Here is a 20,567-nt window from a genome sequence, read left to right as displayed (position 1 = left end):
AACGCTTTGCATCACACACGTACCTGTAATGACCGATTTCACTTTTCTTTTAAATATATTTCATTTTCTAATTTTTACAGAACAATAAACAAACAAGACAAACAAGCTCAGACACAGGAAAACAAAAAACAAACAAACAAAAAACCACATCTTTGACAATTAGTATTGTAACGTGGTGCTACCAGCCCCATATGTGCTTATGTGCTTGTACAAGATATTATGCATTGGGTCGTACGAAAGGGGTCCATGGAAAACCATCCAGGTAAGCAGTCTATCACCCCTAACCTCAGTCACTAGTCATTCTTGACTTCGTCAAAGTAAGCCAAAAAGGGGTCCCAGATTTTTGAGAACCTTCTAAGCGAGTTGGGTCTCAGGAACATCAGCCTCTCCATCTGTATAACAGAGATCATGTCCACCAGCCACACCTGAAAAGAAGGTGAAGAAGAAGACTTCCATTCCTTTAAAATCAGTCTTTTAGCAACAGTTGTCCCCAGCGTCAGAGATTGCTGCACAGCCTTAGGGAAGTTCAGAGAGGACTCAGAGCAGCCGAAGATGGCGAGTTCTGCCTCCGGCTGCAGGGTTACTTTGTAAGCGTAGGAGTACCAGTCAAATATTTTGGCCCAGAATCCCGTTAGTGAAGGGCAGAACCAAAAGGCATGAGATAGTGTGCCCTCTGACCGATTTCACTTTTATTTTGTCTTTCAGTCATATGCTCATACTAGACAATTAGGCAAGTATGTTGTACCAGCTACTAAATTATATAACTGAGATTATCCTGCTGACTCCTGATTCGTCAATTATGTCAGAAACTGTGATCTCACAGGAATGTAACACCAAATGCTCTCTTGGGATTTGTTCAGGAGGAACCACCACTCATATGTTGGAAACAGTCTTCCAGTCAATCATGTGGTTAGATTGAATCTGTAAACTAACGATTAGCCAATCAATAAACAGCGCAACGGGCGGAACTAATGACGTTGTCAAGCCGTTGTCAAGTGCGCTGACAGCAATGGTGGCCGCCATAGATGAAAGAGATTCTGCTATGGAGGCTGTTTTAAATCTATTAACACATTGAGTGCCAGCGACGCCATATGGCGTCAAGAGAAATTTACCGTAGAGTGCCAGCGACGCCAAATGGCGTCAATAAATCCAAAATCATATTTTTCCATATTTGTGCAGCTTAAGGTCGTACGCAGCCTGTCAACATAATTTCCTTCAATGGATCTCACGGCGCCACCTTAAAAAATCGACGCGATCAAAGCGCGCCGCCCCCCCCGACTCCTTTGTCTTGACTGAGTTTGGGAAATCGCTTCAGTCCCTTGGTGATAGCAGATGGTAGCATACGATAGATAGCATTGAGAATTAGCATTGAGAATTAGCATTGAGCATTAGATAGTTATTAGCGGTATATTTAGATCAGATAGGTAGATAGATAGATAGATAGATAGATTGATAGCATCAGATAGATTAGTTTGTGAGATTGTGGTGAGTGTTGAGCGTTTGGTGTATTTGAGGTGAGTGCTTGGGTGTTTGAGGTGTGTGTGTGAGGGCCGCGTGTGTGTGTGAGTGTTTGTGATAGCGTTAGGTCGATTAGTTTAGCAGGCAGCAGTAGTAGCGTTAGCGTATAGTTATTAGTTAGTGTAGTGTGTGTAAAAAAAAAAAAAAAAAAAAAAAAAAAAATGTGTTTGTGCGTCTCTGTCTGTCTGTGTCTGTCTCTGTGTGTTGTGTGTTGTGTGTGTGTGTGTGTGTGTGTGTGTGTGTGTGTGTGTGTGTGTGTGTGTGTTTAGTTGGCTAGTTGGCTAGTCTAGAGCTAGCTTAGCTGTAGGGATGCCTAGGCGCAAGCGTCCCCAGCCTGCTGCCGGGCAGCTCACATTACAGCAGGCCCTGGACCGCGCTGTTGAGTCGAGAGGTCTCCCGGAGACGGACTCCGACGAGCCGGTCTCTTCCTCTGAACATGACGATACTAGGGATTCAGACTGGCAACCGCCTGCACCGAGTGGTGCCTTTTTGGACTCCAGCGATGGTGAGATCGATTTACGATCATCTGATATTGAAAACACTTTTTTCCTTCAATCATATATATCATATTTTTATAAACTCTCACTTTGGATACAGATGAGGAGGAGGAGACTCCTGAGTTGCCCGTGGCGTCGTCTTCTAGAGGTAAGAACCTAGATATATATACGTTATTATTGATCCTTTGCAGGAAATTCATGTGTCAGGTATACAGCTAAATCTACATTTCAGGACAAACAGAACAATGTATCATCATCATCTTCATAGGAGAGCAAAAAGTAGCCTACTAAAAGTGACTTACAGTATATAGCAGTGATGCCCAACCAGTAGATCGGGAGAGAGAGAGAGAGAGAGAGACAGACAGACAAACAAACAAAGAGGGAGTGTGTTGTGGCGACTTTACTATGCAGGCTGGAAACTGTGTCTGTGTAGTATGCGTGTGTGCATTTGCAATGTTGAAACTGGACTGGTAGATCTTGGCAGACTGGCTTCTTGAAAAGTAGAGGTACAAATGTAAAAAAAATAAACACACACACGCACACACACCTTTTATTATTCAGCCATTTATTTTCGTAAATAAAAGCTTGGTAAGAATAACAATCCTGAATTATTTAGCCTATTCTAATACCATGTAAAATATACAATTTCAGAGTTGGAGGACAGTGAGGATGACGAAAACCAAGGGGCTTCCTCCAGCTTCCCACGTCTTGCACGTTTGCAGTCCAGTGATGAAGGTGAGATCAAGGCCATTTTAGAATTCCAATTCAATCTGATAGTGAATGAAAACATAAACTTTTTTCCTTCAAGAAATTTCAATTTCATATTTTTATAAATTCACTTTTACGACAGAAGAGTCGGAGGATCCACCACCACCACCACCACCTTCTTCAAGTGCAGTTGGGCGCAAAAGAGGTGGGAACCTTTTTTATTCAGTTTATTTTTGTCAACACAAGGCTTCTAATTATTGGATTTTGTCAAAAAGACAGCTTGTTTACATATCACAATTGTCTGAAGAAAAACCTTTTATTTCATATTATTTTTATTTTATTTTATTTTTATTCAGCTGGCAAGACTCGCCATCAGGAGGACCCGCCAAGCTGGCGAGGAACGGGTGACTGGAGCCCCAAGAGCTTGCCGTTCACGGGAGTGGCAGGTCCTAGCAACGCGGCAGCATCAATCCAGTCCGACCAGCCTGTCGACTTCGTGGAGCTCTACCTCTGCGAGGAGCTGCTGCAGCTCATTGTTGAGCAGACAAACACTTATGCACAACAGTGCATTGCTGTCCTCCATCAGCTGCGTCTCCCATTCTCCAGGGCAAATGCCTGGGTTCCGCTGACGGTGGTAGAGCTGAAGCGGTTTTTGGGTTTGCTCTTCCTCACCGGCCTCATAAAGAAACCCAGCATCGCGGAATACTGGTCTGTTGAACTTGCACTTGAAACGCCATATTTCAGGAAAACAATGCCACGGAACAGGTACCAGATAATATGGCGCTTTATTCACTTCAGTGACAACCGGGAGGTCGATGGCAGCGACCCGCTGCACAAAGTGCGTCTCGTCCTGGACCTGCTCCTCTGCAAATTCAGGGAGATGTACCGGCCCTCACAGAACATCAGTGTGGACGAGGGCATGCTTCTCTGGCGCGGGAGACTGCGGTTCAAGGTGTACAACCCTGCAAAACCAGTCAAGTACGGCATCAAAAGTTACATACTCTGCGATTCTGAAAACGGCTATTGCTACTCCATGAAGCCCTACTGTGGAACAAGCAACACACTGCAGGACACCGTGCGCTTCCTGGTCGACGGCCTTGAGGGTTTTGGCCACCGCCTCATGGACAACTTCTACAACAGTGAGTCCATGTGTCGACTTCTCCTCAGCCTCCACATAGACTCAGCCGGCACACTCCGTGTGAACAGGGGAGAACCACCGTCAATCCGGCAGGTCAGCATGTCGGATCTGGCAGTCGGTGAACGACGCGCTCTCCACAATGACGCAGTGATGGTCCTGGCGTGGCGAGACAAGCGGATCGTGAGGATGATCACCACCTTCCACACGGATGACATGAAGACCGTAGAGGTGAGACAGAAAGGCCAAAGTGAGAGAGTCCCCCAACAAAAACCAGCATGCGTCGTGGCCTACAACCAGTACATGAATGGTGTAGATCGGCTAGATCAGAAGATCAGCTATTACCCATTCATCAGGAAGACGGCGAAATGGAGCTCCAAATTCGTGGCGTACCTGATGGAGATCGCGATCAGCAATGCCTTCATCGTATACAGAAACCGCAACCCAACGGCCAGCTGCAAAACGCTCAAAGACTTCACCCTGTCGGTGATCAAGTCCTGGACGGAGGCATCTGTCCCCCCCCCCCTCCTCCTCCGGCGGCAGGTGACCAACCTCCTCCTCGCCAAGCCACGCCCATCCACCCGCGGAAACGGTCCGCTTCCGCTTCCGCTTCCGCGACTGTGGACTTTGAAGGACATGTCCCACAGCCAGTCGAGGTGCCACCCACGAAGGACAAGGCCTACAGGCGATGTGCGCACTGCGCAGCGAAAGGACTCAGAAAAGAGACAAAATACGTTTGCCCCAAATGTGACTACCTCCCTCTCTGCCTGTACCCCTGCTACTTCGAGTATCATTCCCAGTGACAGTTTCATCCTCTCCCCACTCCCTCCCCCACCTCACCCCCCCAACCCCAAAAAAAAAAAAAAAAAAAAAAAAAAGTAGATGAGGTCTATTGTTTATAGTCCGGTGGGCTGTCGTCTTTTCACATACTTTTTCCCGCAGGTAAACTAGACATTCTAACTTTCATTTCAGCTATAGCATTTTGTTCAACTCAAAGGAGAATTCATTATTTGGCATATGTTTACATAAAGTTGTCTTGATTTCCAACGATTTTGAAGGTCCATGTGAAGAAGATAAAACAGTGCAGGAGATGTTGTGTTTTGAATATTGTTATTATGTTACACATCAAATGAAAGCTTTCAATGTGTAGTTTCATAAAAATAAAAAATAAAGGTGATATATTGTTTCCCTATGTAAATAGAGACTTCAATATCCAGCATGACCTCATGAAAGTGAGCATTTTGATGTTAGACCAAGATGTATACAGATATTTGTAGAAAATAAACAAAACATTCTTTTCACATACTTTTTCCCGCAGGTAAACTAGACATTCTAACCTTTCATTCCAGCTATAGCATTTTGTTCAACTCAAAGGAGAATTCATTATTTGGCCTATGTTTACATAAAGTTGTCTTGATTTCCAAATATTTTGAAGGTCCATGTGAAGAAGATAAAACAGTGCAGGACATGTTGTGTTTTGAATATTGTTATTATGTTACACATCAAATGAAAGCTTTCAATGTGTAGTTTCATAAAAATAAAAAATAAAAGTTGATATCTTCTTTCTTTGTGGAAATATGGACTTCATTATCCAGCATGACCCCATGAAAGTGAACATTTTGATGTTAGACCAAGCTGTAAACTAAAATTTGTAGAAAAAAAACAACACATTCTTTTGACATACTTTTTCCCGCAGGTAAACTAGACATTCTAACCTTTCATTTTAGCTATAGCATTTTGTTCAACTCAAAGCAGAATTCATTCTGTCGCCCTTTCTAACATAAAGATGTGATTATCTCAGAAACTAATTTCACCCTGCTTTTTTCGGTCGAAAACACTCTTTTTCAGAGGGGTGTATTTCCAAAATGGAACGGTTTATAAACACACTTTTTTTTTAAAATGAAACAGAAGGGTTCAAAGTTTCATTGAGGCTATTGGTTGTCCATATAAGAGGAACACAAAAAATGATATGGCTATATTACAATGCATTGCGGCCTATGTGGCACAGCAAGCAACCTTTTGCCCAAGGGCCGTGGCACTCAAAGTGTTAAAAGTACCACTTACAGTACTATGACATCCAAATGGCAGTCTGCTTTGAAGGCATATTCAAAGGGGAGATGTTATTTGGCTTTCTCCCAAGTACTGGATTAACTAAAGTTAGATTCAGCCGATCCGTTGGTCTCTCGTGATTGGTTAGTTGGAATGGAATTCACCTGGGGATTCCCCTCGTAGAAATAACGTAAACAGAGTGCAATCTCAAACTAGAAGAGGGAAATGGAGTGTAACGAGTTGACAATTCAGTCTGATATCAGGTTACTATACGATTGGTATTTCACCTCCGATTGTTGGAATTAGCAAAGCTGGTGTAAATCGGCTCGATAATTCTCCAGCATGCACGTTTTCATAAAATAAGTGTAATTTCTGACAACATTTGAAATCATTCTATTTTGTCATCAGCAATGTCTTTAGTTACCTCATGTCTAAGTTTTGCTCCATAATGTTAAATGTGAATTAACATTAACATTAACACATTAGCAGTTTTTACCATCTTACTGCCCAGGGACTACGGTTGAAAATTAGCCAAGCTGGCTAAACTGGCGCATTTACAGAAATGTTTATTAATGTGCACTGTCCCTGTAATTTTAAACTCAATAAATGAAATGAAATGAAATTGGTTCTCTCTCTCCCTCTCTCTCTCTCTCTCTTTCTCTCCCTCTCTCTTTCTCTCTCTCTCTCTGCAGCTCCGACGGTTGTCTCCTTCTCCTTCGACGTTGGAAACGGACCGGTGGAGCTGACGGTGCATTCGGCCACGCCCCTGAATGATGACCAATGGCATCGCGTGATGGCCGAGCGGAACGTGAAAGAGGCGGTGCTTCAGTTGGATCTGACCCATTGGGCGTCTCGGCCTGCACCTGCACAGGGACACACAAGGCTAGAGCTGTTCAGCCAGCTCTACGTGGGTAAGACACACACACACACACACACACACACACACACACACACACACACACATGCAATTCGAACACTTAACAACCCCTATGTGTAAGGACACCCAACACACAGTCTCTCACTCTCTCTCCCACACACACGCACGCACACACACACACACACACACACACACACACACACACACACACACACACACACACACACACACACACACACACACACACACATATACACACACACACACACACACACACACACACACAATAATTATACTGATACTTGTATGTGTAGAAAGCAAACTCATTAGTGCATCTGTATAATCACAATTGGATTGAATTGTTAATTTAAAAAAAAGTTCTGTACTGGTTCTATTTCCAGTAATACCCTCGGATACAAACATACTAGGACCTCAGATTGTTTAAAGACGTACCAGCCAGTATTGGTTCAACACATTGCTTTGTGTTCCCTCATAGTGTAAGAGGGTTGTGCCTAACTTAGCCTTAGCCAGTGTTAATTAAGTTAATCACACACACATCGCCCCATTTAATCGCACACACGCATGCGGGCACACGCACATGCTCGAAAATGCATCCAGCTAACCAATCAGAGGTTCAATTTTAATGGAGTCAAATTAGAGGTTTGCTGAGCCTTGGCGCTGGCTGTGAGGGTGTGTGACTGAAACTAACTTAATTCACTTATACCGCTTTCAGACAGACACGGTTCTCGTTCTGGCTCTGGCTCCGTTCTGGAGTCTCAGAACCTTGGTGCTTTCTGGCGAACCAGCCCGTGTTCACACCAGTTTAAGCGGAACCAAAGTGGGAGGACATTATTCGGTAGTCCTCCTTCAATTTATTTTTATTTTTTTAAGTTTATTAATTATTTGGTCTGGCGTTCGAGTGAACCCAGCCTTGGCCCTCTCTTCTGCAAGTTCGGCATATGACTTGCTCTTTCTTGTACTGCTTTCTAGCTTTTCTTGAGATTCGGTAGATGCCCAAATCGCCACTAAACATTTGGTTTCCTCAGGAGACCACTGCAAATTATTTTTCTCCATGTTGTCACTGCCTTCTTCCCCTTCTGCTCGTTTTCACAGCCTAGAATGAGACACGCCCACTGACTATTTTTTTTTTTTTTTCTCTCTGAAATATTAGGGGAGGTCCGGACCTCCCCGTCCTCATAGTTAGTTACGGCCATGCTCCTGTCAGCGACCAGCTAGTTATACAATAATATTTTCAGGGATTAAAACCAAACTCTGGGGCTAAACTAGTTTCAGGGATTAAAACCAATCTATGGGGCTAAACAAGTTTCAGGCATTACAACCAAACTTGGCAGCCAAACTAGTTTCAGGGATTAAAACCAAACTCTGGGGCTAAACTAGTTTCAGGGATTAAAACCAAACTCTGGGGCTAAACTAGTTTCAGGGATTAAAACCAAACTCTGGGGCTAAACTAGTTTCAGGGATTAAAACCAAACTCTGGGGCTAAACTAGTTTCAGGGATTGAAACCAAACTCTGGGGCTAAACTAGTTTCAGGGATTGAAACCAAACTCTGGGGCTAAACTAGTTTCAGGGATTAAAACCAAATTCTGGGGCTAAACTAGTTTCAGGGATTGAAACCAAACTCTTGGGCTAAACTAGTTTCAGGGATTTGCGGAGAGAAGGGGAAAGTGCTGAAACAAAAAAGGGGATGGTTTCAAATTCCAATCAGGCCTCCTGATGCGATGCTGTTTAGAATAGCATTTCATCGTCTCATCACTTTTGCTGATTCCAACGCCGACACATCCTTACTTTATCTTTATGGCAGTTCTCTCAATGTATTTACGTTTTCATTCAGAGGTGAAATGGGCTAGAAGCCTCAGCCGATTACCTCATCTGCATGTGCAGTGATGATGAGTCCCTGCACTTCCTGGTTCCTGCGTGTAAAAATCAATGGGATTTTATATGGGAATTTTGGTTAAATGCATGAAATACGGTCTGTGGTTAACAAAGGTTTATATGAAACAGTGAACTTTGTGTTCAGCGAGATAATCTTCACAAATTTGCAACTTTAAACAAATGCATTTACGCTTCAAAATCATAAAAGTGGTCCTCATTTGTGAAGCTTATCTTGCTGAACACAAAGTTTGCTGTTTCATAAACTTTTGTTAAGCACAGACCTTATTGCCTAGGCGGGCCGTGTCTGTTAGTCACGATTTGCATCACATTTTGTGTCACGAAGTGACACAAAACGTGACATGAGTGACATCATCAGGGATGTCATAAATCCCACATGTTGCGCCCATTGCGCATCGTCTCTAGAGTCTCCACCCTAGAAATCGATGCTAGTTTTTTAATCAGAATCCCCATCAAATCCCATTGACTTTTACACATGGAACCAGGAAGTGCTAACATCCAGGTCTTCCGGCCTGCGGTACTCTATAGTGGCACGCTAATCCCTGGCTAATCCTCGATCGCTTCAGGAAGGGTTACAGTCTGACACAGGAAGTGACCCGGGCCAGTAAGAGGAAGTGGTTTAGATTTGGCATCTCTGACCCCCAGAAAAAGAGGGATCTTTTTTCATGGTTTGATCCAGAGATTAGAAGAGAGTGAGGAGAGGCCCAGGGGGAGCTGAAGAGTGAGCTGAAGAGTGAGCTGCCTTATTCTGCCTCGTCATTGAACATCTTCGCCCCCCCCCCCACACAAGAGGAGGCACTAGTGCAGCGACCAAGACTATACCCCACCAGCTTCCCACCCGCAGACATGATCAATTGTGTGTCGGAACATCTGACCAAGCCAGAGGTAGCCTACATGTACTCCTGCTGGGAATTGAACCCGGGTCTCCGCGGGGGTCGGCGAGTGCTTTTACCGCTACACTACCCAGCTGCCCCTTTTGCCTCTTTTTATTCACTTATTTCTCTCTCTCTCTCTCTCTCTCTCTCTCTCTCTCTCTCTCTCTCTCTCACACACACACATATTCTCTCTCTCTCTCTCTCTCTCTCTCTATCTCTCTCTCTCTCTCTCTCTCTCACACACATATTCTCTCTCTCTCTCTCTCTCTCTCTCTCTCTCAACCAATATGGTTCTCATCAAGCATTTGATTGGTTTCGTGCTCACTGCACAGAGGCTCATTTGGTCTAACGGTCTTGAAAGTAGATGTTATACCATCTGCCTGCTGTCATTGGGGCATTTCTCATGCCCCAAATTCCTCGTTTTCAGCTCGCAGGTCAAAACAGATTAACATTTCCATGCTTGCTTATCAAACCAAAGTTATCAGGGTGAATTAAAGCTGGAAATAAGGTCCAGGTTGTAAAAAACCATAATTCTCCTTTAACACTGTTAACTTTTAGCATTCCAACTCACTTCATATAACTATAAATCTTGCCACATTTTAGTCACTTAATGCCACATTATTTTCTGTTAATTTTTTTCCTTATTAAAGTTCACTACCATATTCTATTATATGGTTTTCTATGATTTTGCATGATTCTGCTCAACACTCTCTTGGTTGGCCTGTTTTGTTTTTCTTTTCTTCTCTATTTTTTCCTCTTTGACTTGCCTCTGCCTTCATGGATTGACGTCGTCCTTGTTGCTGTTCACTGCATGCGTGTGACATGTAGGGAAACCAGCCTCACTCACCTGCCAAGACAGTAGGTAACATTTAATATGTGTCATCAGAAACACTATCATTACCCATGTCCCATGAATTGTCTTTGTGATATTGATGCAGACATACAGTAATGACAGTTCTGAACAGTACATACTGCAATGACAACACCCATACAGTTCAAAGGGACAATGTAAGACATACTATAGACTGAGTTGTGTTTCATTAAGTTGCAGTTTTGCACAAAGCATGATCATTTTTTAGCCAGTATTTACCTTGTGAAATTAGACTGAGCACACTTGCATTCACGCATACACATGAGGAATTGACTTTCTCAGCCATTATTTAAATATACTAGTGTCTCACCCAGAGACGCACACTTATTTCAGTATACTAGTGTCTCACCCAGAGACGCACACTTATTTCAGTATACTAGTGTCTCACCCAGAGACGCACACTTATTTCAGTATACTAGTGTCTCACCCAGAGACGCACACTTATTTCAGTATACTAGTGTCTCACCCAGAGACGCACACTTATTTCAGTATACTAGTGTCTCAGCCAGAGACACACACTTATTTCAGTATACTAGTGTCTCACCCAGAGACGCACACTTATTTCAGTATACTAGTGTCTCACCCAGAGACGCACACTTATTTCAGTATACTAGTGTCTCACCCAGAGACGCACACTTATTTCAGTATACTAGTGTCTCACCCAGAGACACACACTTATTTCAGTATACTAGTGCACTTGCCATGCTGGGATCCATCAGAAGCCAGCCCATAATGGAGCTGTAAGAGCGACAGTTTAAAAGAACTCTGCTGTAAACCAACAAATATAAAGCTCTGGGCTGCTAAAATGGGATTGCGATGATAATATCTCCCCCTGGAAATGTGGGTGCGGTGGAAAGGCTTTTGAAATGGCATTTAGACTGTCAGACTCAAAGTGCTCCTCTAAAACCAATACAAATGACATCCTTATGGCAGCTCTTCTAAACAGGGAGGCCTCGCTCACCAATTCATGGAGTGAGTCAAGATTGTTCTGTGCACCTGCCAGTGCTGATCACCTTCAAAGCCCTCCATAAACTGGTGCCTCCGTACCTGACTGACCTCCTCCTTCCCCATCAACCTTCCCGAGCCCTCCACTCCTCATCCACTGTTCCCCTCACCGTTTTGCACCATCCAAACTCGGCAGCTTTGGCGATTGAGCCTTCTCCAGAGCAGCTGCCCGTCTCTGGAACTCCCTCCCCCAGCCCGTCCGAGACTCACCCTCACTCACCATTTTCAAATCCCCCCCCAGGCATAAAAACTCCCCTACCCATAACCACATCTACCACCCTTCCCTGCTCCCTCTCTCCTCTCCCCTTTTGTCTGCCCGTCCCCTCTCTCTCCCACTCCCCCCTCCTTCTACAGTATGTATCCCTGCTTACTTTCACTATATGTTTTCTATCTGTTCCCTGATGCTCGTTTCTCCTTTTGTTCCTCTTGTTTGTTTGTTTTTTGTCTACTCATATTGTCAGCGTCTGTGGGTCATTGAAAAGTGCTTTCTAATTTACATTACATGAATTATTATTACTAGTAGTAGTAGTGTGTGATGTAGTGGAGTCACTATATTTCGAGTCGAAGTCAAGTCTCGAGTCCCCACTGTTCAAGTCCGAGTCCAAGCCCGAGTCACCTTAAGCCGCCTACAGACTGTAAGATTTTAGCAATCTTATAAGTTTATTGCAGGCCACACTGTGCAATGTTGGCTCTAATAAACTTGGGTAGAACATCAGGTTTGATGTATGTAGACTGTGCAATGATGACACCTACTGGCTGCGACGCACGTCTCTCCATCATACCTGTCAATCAGCAGTCAATAATCAAATGTCAGCAACGTGCGCCGCAGCTACGCATCAATCAATGTGGCCACAGTTGTCTGGTAGAAATGTCAACAATGAACTGACAAAGCTTAGCCAGAATGGAGCCTTTGCAAAGTGGAATTTATGTGTCTGGAAAAACATCCAAGGAGGAGGAGAAGAATGTGGTCCCGGTCGTGGCTACGGAACAGAGGCCAGCATGGGATGCAAATTTTCCAACTATTTATTAGCCTCCTCTACTAGCATTAGTGGCTATATACTGATATACTGTAATCATGTAGCATTTCTATTGGTTGTTATCAGACATCGTCGTAGCTGTCAGCCTAAATTTCTGACAATTTGTCCTAGGTTATCTTTGGTCGCAAGACCTATCTCACTGCGCGACGCAGGATGAGCATTTTTGTTTCTTCCACACGTTGGTCATCTTTCGTCTGGGACAGCCCAAAATCACACAGTCTGTCAATGGCTTTAGAACAGTCCAAGTCAAGTCCCCATTACCTGAGTCCATTACCTGAGTCCGAGTCCGGAGTTACTGAACATGAGCGTGAATCCACATGTAGGTGCAGGACACACCTGCCTGCCCTTGCACCAAATTGAATAATGTGACAGTATTAAAGGGAGGTTTTGCCGATTATCAACCCACTTTGTTTCATTATAACTTGGTAATATAAGCAGATGGGCAGTGCTTACCTTCTTTATGTTTTCCACACGGAGAAATATCCTCCTCCATTTGTCTGCCTGCAGAAACTCCTCCCCCGCCAGGTGCAAGTCATTAAGGCTCGTTAAGGCTGGATGTGATTCTCCATGCACATAGATACTTAAAAAATAAAAATAAACAATAACAGCCGCCCCACCTCGCATCTCGAGCAGAGCTTCCGCAGTTCTGTTGTGACGCATTTTGCGTTGTGACGCGTGACAACGGAGCATTTTGCCAGAGAATGAACTGGGAGCTCTCCCCTGTAGGGTAGACGGACAGGCAATGTACACCAGATGCGTTATGGCTGCGTTGCGGATCCGGTAAAACTGCCGGATCGACTCGCGCCCATGTTAATTGATGGGCGATACATGCGGTACGAAAAAATTATGCACCCGTTCTATTTTTGTCGGATCCCGCACACGTCTGACAGATTACATGAGTGTGGGTCTGTTTGCAGCCGTACCGGATCTGTTCCGGAGGCGCTGTGCATTGCCTATGAGGGAAGGTAAAGGCTCCATCTGCTCATACTACTGACATTGTAAGCATATGAATCTGGTTGAAAAACGGCAAAGCCTTCCTTTAATATAGCTATCAATATCTTATTCCAAAAGATTAGGACCTATTACAAATTTAAAAAAAAATCTTTATCAACTAACAAGTCCAACTCCTCGTCTCCAACTTCCGAGTCTGAATGCCTGACTGCTCAAGTCCAAGTCCCGGTGTGAGTCATCAGTGCTCAAGTCCAAGTCGAGTCGAGTCATGAGTCCTACATGTCCAGGACTCATGAAGACGTGTCCAGGACTCGGACTGGACTCCACTACAGTACAACACGGCAGTGGTGTGTGTTGTGGGCGCTGTGTGTTATGTTTCTTCATTAGCACTTCATTACCCAGCACCATACAGTATAGACACACACAGACACACACACACACACACACACACACACACACAGTCTCACACTCACACACACACACACACACACACACACACAGTCTCACACACACACACACACACACACACACACACACACACACACACAAGAAGGCGAAGAGGTCATTTCATGGCGTGCACAATTTTGTCTGACATAAAATTGTGTCCTAATGAATGTAAAAATGTTACACTCATTAGGACACAATTTTATGCCATTTAATGGTTCTTCATTAGCACATCATTACAGAGTAATACCCTTGAGCCACACACACACACACACACACACACACACACACACACACACACACACACACACACACACACACACACACACACACAGATACATGCATACGGACATACTGTACATTGGAGGAGGGCAAAATGTGTGTGTGTGTGTGTGTGTGTGTGTGTGTTCAACATGTCTTCTCTAATGGACACCTCTCTGTATTTTGAAGAATGTACTTGAGAGGTTTTAATAACTAAAATGCCCCTCAGCTCTCATTAATGATAAATGTGTATACAGTGTGTGTGTGTGTGTGTGTGTGTGTGTGTGTGTGTGTGTGTGTGTGTGTGTGTGTGTGTGTGTGTGTGTGTGTGTGTGTGTGTGTGTGTGTGTGTGTGTGTGTGTGTATCTAGCTCTGTCTGTGTCTATGTATGTTTGTCTGTGTATTTGTATCTACATGTGTGGGTTTATAAGTGTGTTTATTGCTATAGTCATTTAGGTCCACATTAATCTATTTAACACCTCTACTCTGTCCAAAGTAATGGGTAGTTAGACTGTAATGTTGCAAGGCCAGAAAGATGATAGAAGCACTTTAGAGAAATGGCTGTTGACACCCCAAGGCTAAGAATGAATGCTTCTATTGACTGACTCAGATCAGCTGGGGAGGGACATGTGGCGTGTTTGATTGTGTGTTTCAGTGTGTAGTTTGCTGCCATGCTTGCATCTGCCTGTGTAGGTTTGCTGAATGCGGAGCGTTCATTATGACAGTGTTCATTAGGCCTCGCTAATTAGTGAAGAAATCAAACGAGTTGAAGGTCGTTTCAAGAGCAAGTTGAAACGATAAACACGGCATCAGTGGCTTCCTCCAGGCATTATAGCAGCGTCTCTACAGGAGGTAACTCAGTCTGCACAAGCTGTCACACACACACGCACACAAGCTGTGGTAGCTAATCAAGTCGGATTTAATAAGCTTAACATTACCTGTCGCAAGACCTCTGTATCGCTGTTTTACTGCCAGTTACATCCACATTTGCAGAAGTTTTGAATTCCCCCAGGTTCATTGCTTTTTGTGCCCTCCGTATCGACTCGTAGGCTGTTTTACTGCCAGTAGCCTGCCTAAGTTACGGCAGCACTAAGCGTTGAAGCAGTTTCAAATTCCCCCAAGTTCATTGTTGTTTCTGGTGCGTATTTAAGCCCTCCATGTTAAATCGTAGGCTGCAGAACCAGACAGTTAAATTAAGTCTATCTGCAGAACAGAGGAATCATCCTCACCTTTAGCCTACAAGTTGCTACAGAGGGCTTGTTCCCCCTTCCACCTGAAACATCTCGGGGGCCATCTGAAACCCGCTGGGGGGCCGGATCATGCCCACGGGCCGTATCTCTGACGTCTCTGCTCTATATCCTTACTATATGGATACATGCACTTCTTTTACATTCTCCATTTGCTCTTATTCTCATCTCATGAACCCGTGTTTCTGTTGTCACTCATGCTTTTTCACATGCTCTTTATATCCCTCCATCCACTCCCCATGTTTCATGACCTTCCCTCCTCACTCTCCTCTGTTCTCCCTGCCTTCCCCTCGCTCCTCAGGTGCTGCGGGGGGCCAGAGGGGCTTCCTGGGCTGCATCCGTGCCCTACGGATGAACGGCGTCACCCTGGACCTGGAGGAGAGGGCAAAGGTGACGCCGGGCGTGAAGCCCGGCTGCCAAGGACACTGCACCAGTTACAGGATGTACTGTCGCAACGGAGGGAAGTGCCTGGAGAAGTACAACGGCTACTCCTGTGACTGCACTGATACCGCCTACGACGGCCCCTTCTGCACCAGAGGTGAGAGGCAGAGAGTTAGAGAGGTACACTAGCATCGAGGGGAACATTTCAGCCTGTAACATAGTACAGTACATCTCCACCCGTCGGAGTCCGAGGAATCCGGTCTCCACTGCAGACCCTACCCCTAACCCTAACCAAACCCACCCAATGCGTAAAGCTTAAGACCCCTACCCAGTGCCTAAACCTAATCCTCCCCCGGGTGGTACTATCGTTCCATAAAACGCTCTAGGCTTCCCAAAGCATTAAGGACATCGCCAAAGACAGTGGGGTATCAAAGCAAGACACATCATCTTCAAGTCACTTCCTGTATTTGTGTCACGTGGGTTTTGCCTATGGTTTTCCACGGCCACGCCCACTTAAGATACTTGTGGCAGGTCCTGAGTCTATTGGAGTCAATGGGAGGAGTGAACGTGATCTCAGATTATGATTATGCCCCCATAATCATCAAAGTAAATATATGGCCCATTTTCCGACACTAAAATGTCATTTTTCAGAGAGACAGACAGACAGACAGATCAGGAGAAAATTAAACTTGTTCAAGACCTGTCTCTATCTCAGTGTAGCCGGTCCAAGCCGACCACACTGCGTTGTGTTCTGGTGCACAAAGATTAGGGCATACCACGACTGCAGGTGATGATATTTTATTTCTTCCTGCAATTCAATGATAAGAGAGCAAATCTTCTTGGTCACATCAGAGACACGCTAGTTGCTCATCCCTCTCTGCAGGCCATGTGCAGACTCGAATTATAAAATTGAAATGCAATAAACATACAAAAAAATATATACTATATCACAACTCGGACTAAACCCATCTCTGTGCAACTGGATACTGGACTTCCTGACAAACAGGCCCCAATCTGTCAGGATCCATGACATCCTGTCCTCCCGCATCATCCTCAACATCGGCTCCCCCCAGGGATGTGTACTCAGCTCGCTACTGTACATATTGCTAACTTACGACTGCTCAGCCTGGAACCTGAGCAATCACATCGTGAAGTTCGCTGACGACACGGCAGTGGTAGGGCTCATCACAAACAACGATGAGTCTGCGTACAGGCAGGAGGTGGAGAAATTGGAGGCATGGTGCGACACAAACAACCTCTCCATCAATGTGAAGAAGACGAAGGAGATGATAATAGACTTCAGAAAATCCAGCTCCACCCCCCCTCCCCTCATCATCGGGGGAGCAGCTGTCGAAGTTGTCCCATGTTTTAAATATCTGGGAGTGCACATCTCCGACACTCTCTCACATGGAGCCTGAACACAACCAGTACAGTGAAGAAGGCCAACCAACACCTCTACTTCCTGAGGAGGCTGAAGCGTGCTGGCCTCGGCACCTCAGTCCTCATCTCCTTCTACAGGTGTGTGGTGGAGAGCGTCCTCACCTCCTGCATCACTGTGTGGTATGGCAGCTGCTCTGCCGCAGATAAACAAGCACTGCAGCGTGTGGTCAAATCCGCACAGAAGATCATTGGCTGCAGCCTGCCAACCATCAGTGACATCTTCCAGGACAGATGCAGGAATAAAGCTGCGAAAATCATGAAGGACTGTACCCACCCTGCCAATGGACTGTTTGCCCCTCTCCCCTCTGGTAGGAGGCTACGCAGCATCAAGGCCAGAACCACCAGGCTCAAGAATAGCTTCTTTCCGGTGGCTGTGAGAATTATGAACAATGTATAACCACTCTAACGTTGCTTAATTTAATTTTCACATATCTAATTATATACATATATACTATCATTTATATATAGTACATAGCATGTATTATATCTATATATGTATATATATAAACTGCTGCTCGTGTAATGTACTGCTGCTACTTCTTATAAAGTTTTTACCTTGTTTTTTACGTATCTAATTATATAGTAGCCTACATAGTATGTATTATATCTATATATGTATATATCCAAACTGCTGCTCATGAAATGAACTGCTGCCACATTCCTCGCACTTTAATGCCGCCAGCTGTGAGCGTAACAAAATGTACCTTAAGTGGCTCCTATGTTGAGCCAACACATTGCACCTTAACTCATTGAGTGCCAATGACGACTATCGTCGTCAATTCAAATAGTAACGTAGAGTGCCAATGACGACTAAAGTCGTCAATTGCGTTTTTTGACGGTGGGACGTGGATCAAAGCCTGATGCATCTCCTGTAAAAGTATGGGGAATTTTGAAGGTGTAGAAGCTATTTTACGGACCCATTAGGTGGCGACAGTGCTCTCCGGATTAGAGAAAGATGAGAAAAAAGAGTAGAAGAAGCCGTGTGGGGAAACGGAAATGCTGTAACGTTAGCTGTGCCTGTGAACAGCAGCCCACAATTGAGCCCCTGTCTCCGCTGCGATAGCCCCTCCACATGATTACAGTAGTTGCCAGAAAAGGAGCACGACACCAGCGTATTTCTGAAAAGCCAAATCATTCTCAGCTGGAAGCGCTGGGAGCCGGCGACAAAAACGGCGGAACGATGTGAAAATAGAGCTGGGTGTAGCGCACTTTGAAACGTGCAGAGCAAACGTGCAGCAGAGAGCCACCAGAGACACTCCCACGGAGGAGTTTGCAGTTGAGGGGGGTGGGGCAGGTAGGGCACCATACAACACGTACCGACCCAGACAGCAGGCTCGATGGACAGACAGATTGGCAAACAAGCTAGAATACCTGATGCCCACCAACTGTAAATCAAGACCAGCAAGTAGGTGTAGGGTCTGCGCACGCAGGGGCCAGCGCTGCTGGTTGCAGCTAAAAAATATTATTTTGCCATCAAAATTCCTTTGTTTTCGCTCTTTTATTGAAGGAAATTATTTTTGAGGTGTCACTACATCAGAAAATATTAGCTTCAGAGTCAGTGATGTGCTTGAAATGCTTCATTTCACAAAAGGCTCATTATCTCAGCTTCTAGTTTGAAACGTCTGTTTTTGGTGAAATCAACCTATCTTCTCCGGCTGATAACTAAAGAACGGAAAATGATATCAATAAACTTTTTTTTGCTGATGATACAAGAGAGTCTCATCGTTCTTTGGGCGTGTTCGGTGTTTACATAGTAATATCACACAATATTCTGTGGGTCTTGAGAAATCACTGAAAACGCTCTGAAAGGGCTGGCACTGGGAGCATCCGTTTTCCAAAAGTGGCTGGCACTCAATGAGTTAAGTGTTCCCTTGCTCTTACACCAGGTATTATGTTGTTTTTATGTTGTTTCTATGTTGTTTTTATATTGTTCTCCTTTTTAATACTCAGTTGTTTTTATGATATTTTATGATATGATTTATGATATCCTAGTTGATATATCCACCAGGACCTTGAGTTCGTATTTCGTTCCCTTCCATGTCTCATGTTTTGGAATGACAATAAATATCCTTGAACCTTGAACCTATATCAAAATTACAATACAGTATTTTCCCATAAACAACAACAAAATAAAAATAAACAAGACAGAGATGCAATAACAGTTATACATAACAAGTGTGCCTAACAATCATTCACAAACCTGCAATTCAATGACAAGAGAGCAAATCTTCTTGGTCACATCAGAGACACGTTAGTTGCTCATCCCTACAGGCCAAGAATGATAAAACACATTTCACCAACAAGGAAATAAAATGCACACTTCTCTACTCAGTCAAACTCTGTGAAAAATCAATGAATAATATACAATAAACAGGCAGCATCAACTCACTACATCCTTACAATGAGGAAAACAAACATTTTAGACTTGGACCAACGTTAGTTTCTAAACGGTATCAATTCAATGACGCTGCCCAAACAAATGCGACTCACCTCTCTGCAGGCCATAGACCAGAACTGCGTCGCGTCTTCAAGCGCCCAGCTCCAAGGCCGCGCCCCTTTTTAGGGGAAACCCACCATAGTAAACGACGGTACAAGAAGCCGAAACCACTTCAAACAAACTATTTAAAACGGTTTAATTTGATAGAGATATGCCGAAGAGTTGCTGTGTTGTTATAGTTTCACTAACAATAAAAAAAAACAAAAAACTGGTCTGCGATAGGATAGGCGTGACACCGTCAATGTGGACGATGCATGTAACCTGGTGGAAACTGGATACAGCGTTCATATAAGGCAAGTACCTCGTGTCGATGTATCTTGCGCATTCTATGGCCGGCCGAGTTGAAATATATTGTCATGTCATGGTGTCTTTGGGTCATTTATAAAGGAAATTAATTCTGTTATTTTTCTATAGATGTTTTGGGTACTGCTATTTTACATTGAAGTCAACGCGAGTGGCTTGTGTTATCCCCTAAAAAGGGGCGCGGCCTTCAAGTTTTGCAAATTACCCGGATGTGCTGTTCTGGTCTATGTGCAGACTGAGGAAATCGTGTGAAACCCCGCGACACCACAGGGCGTCACCAGAGAGACAGCGCAACGTCACAGAACAGCGCCGGAGATCAAAACAACTCTTACTCATTCATTCATAACAAACCAAAGAGAGGGATTTTGGAAAAATAAATACATACAAACAGAAAAACGTACTTTGGAAATAAATTAACACGTTCACTGCCGTGGACGAGTTAACTCGTCAAGCAGAAACCAACGGTTGACTGCCGTGGACGAGTTAACTCGTCAAAAAAAAGAAAAAAAAAATGGCGGTGGGACGTAGATCCAAGCCCCCTACGTCTCCTATAAAAATA

At 44.3% G+C, this 20,567-nt stretch overlaps 1 protein-coding gene across 1 annotated transcript in view; it reads left to right on the top strand.

The window, feature by feature from the left end:
- LOC310796483 (contactin-associated protein-like 2) overlaps positions 1-20,567 on the top strand; it is a gene marked incomplete at both ends in the record, with an annotated part of 775,066 nt that overhangs the window by 656,933 nt on the left and 97,566 nt on the right. The window contains 3 exons of the mRNA XM_083658673.1: positions 6,600-6,818; positions 10,400-10,429; positions 15,689-15,925. Coding sequence (XP_083514799.1) covers positions 6,600-6,818; positions 10,400-10,429; positions 15,689-15,925 — 486 coding nt within the window. The remainder of the gene's footprint in view (positions 1-6,599; positions 6,819-10,399; positions 10,430-15,688; positions 15,926-20,567) is intronic.

Source organism: Poromitra crassiceps (assembly GCF_964638095.1).
Source record: "Poromitra crassiceps genome assembly, chromosome: 2".
NCBI classification, from domain to species: Eukaryota; Metazoa; Chordata; class Actinopteri; order Beryciformes; family Melamphaidae; genus Poromitra; species Poromitra crassiceps.
This window is presented reverse-complemented; position numbering and strand designations above follow the sequence as displayed.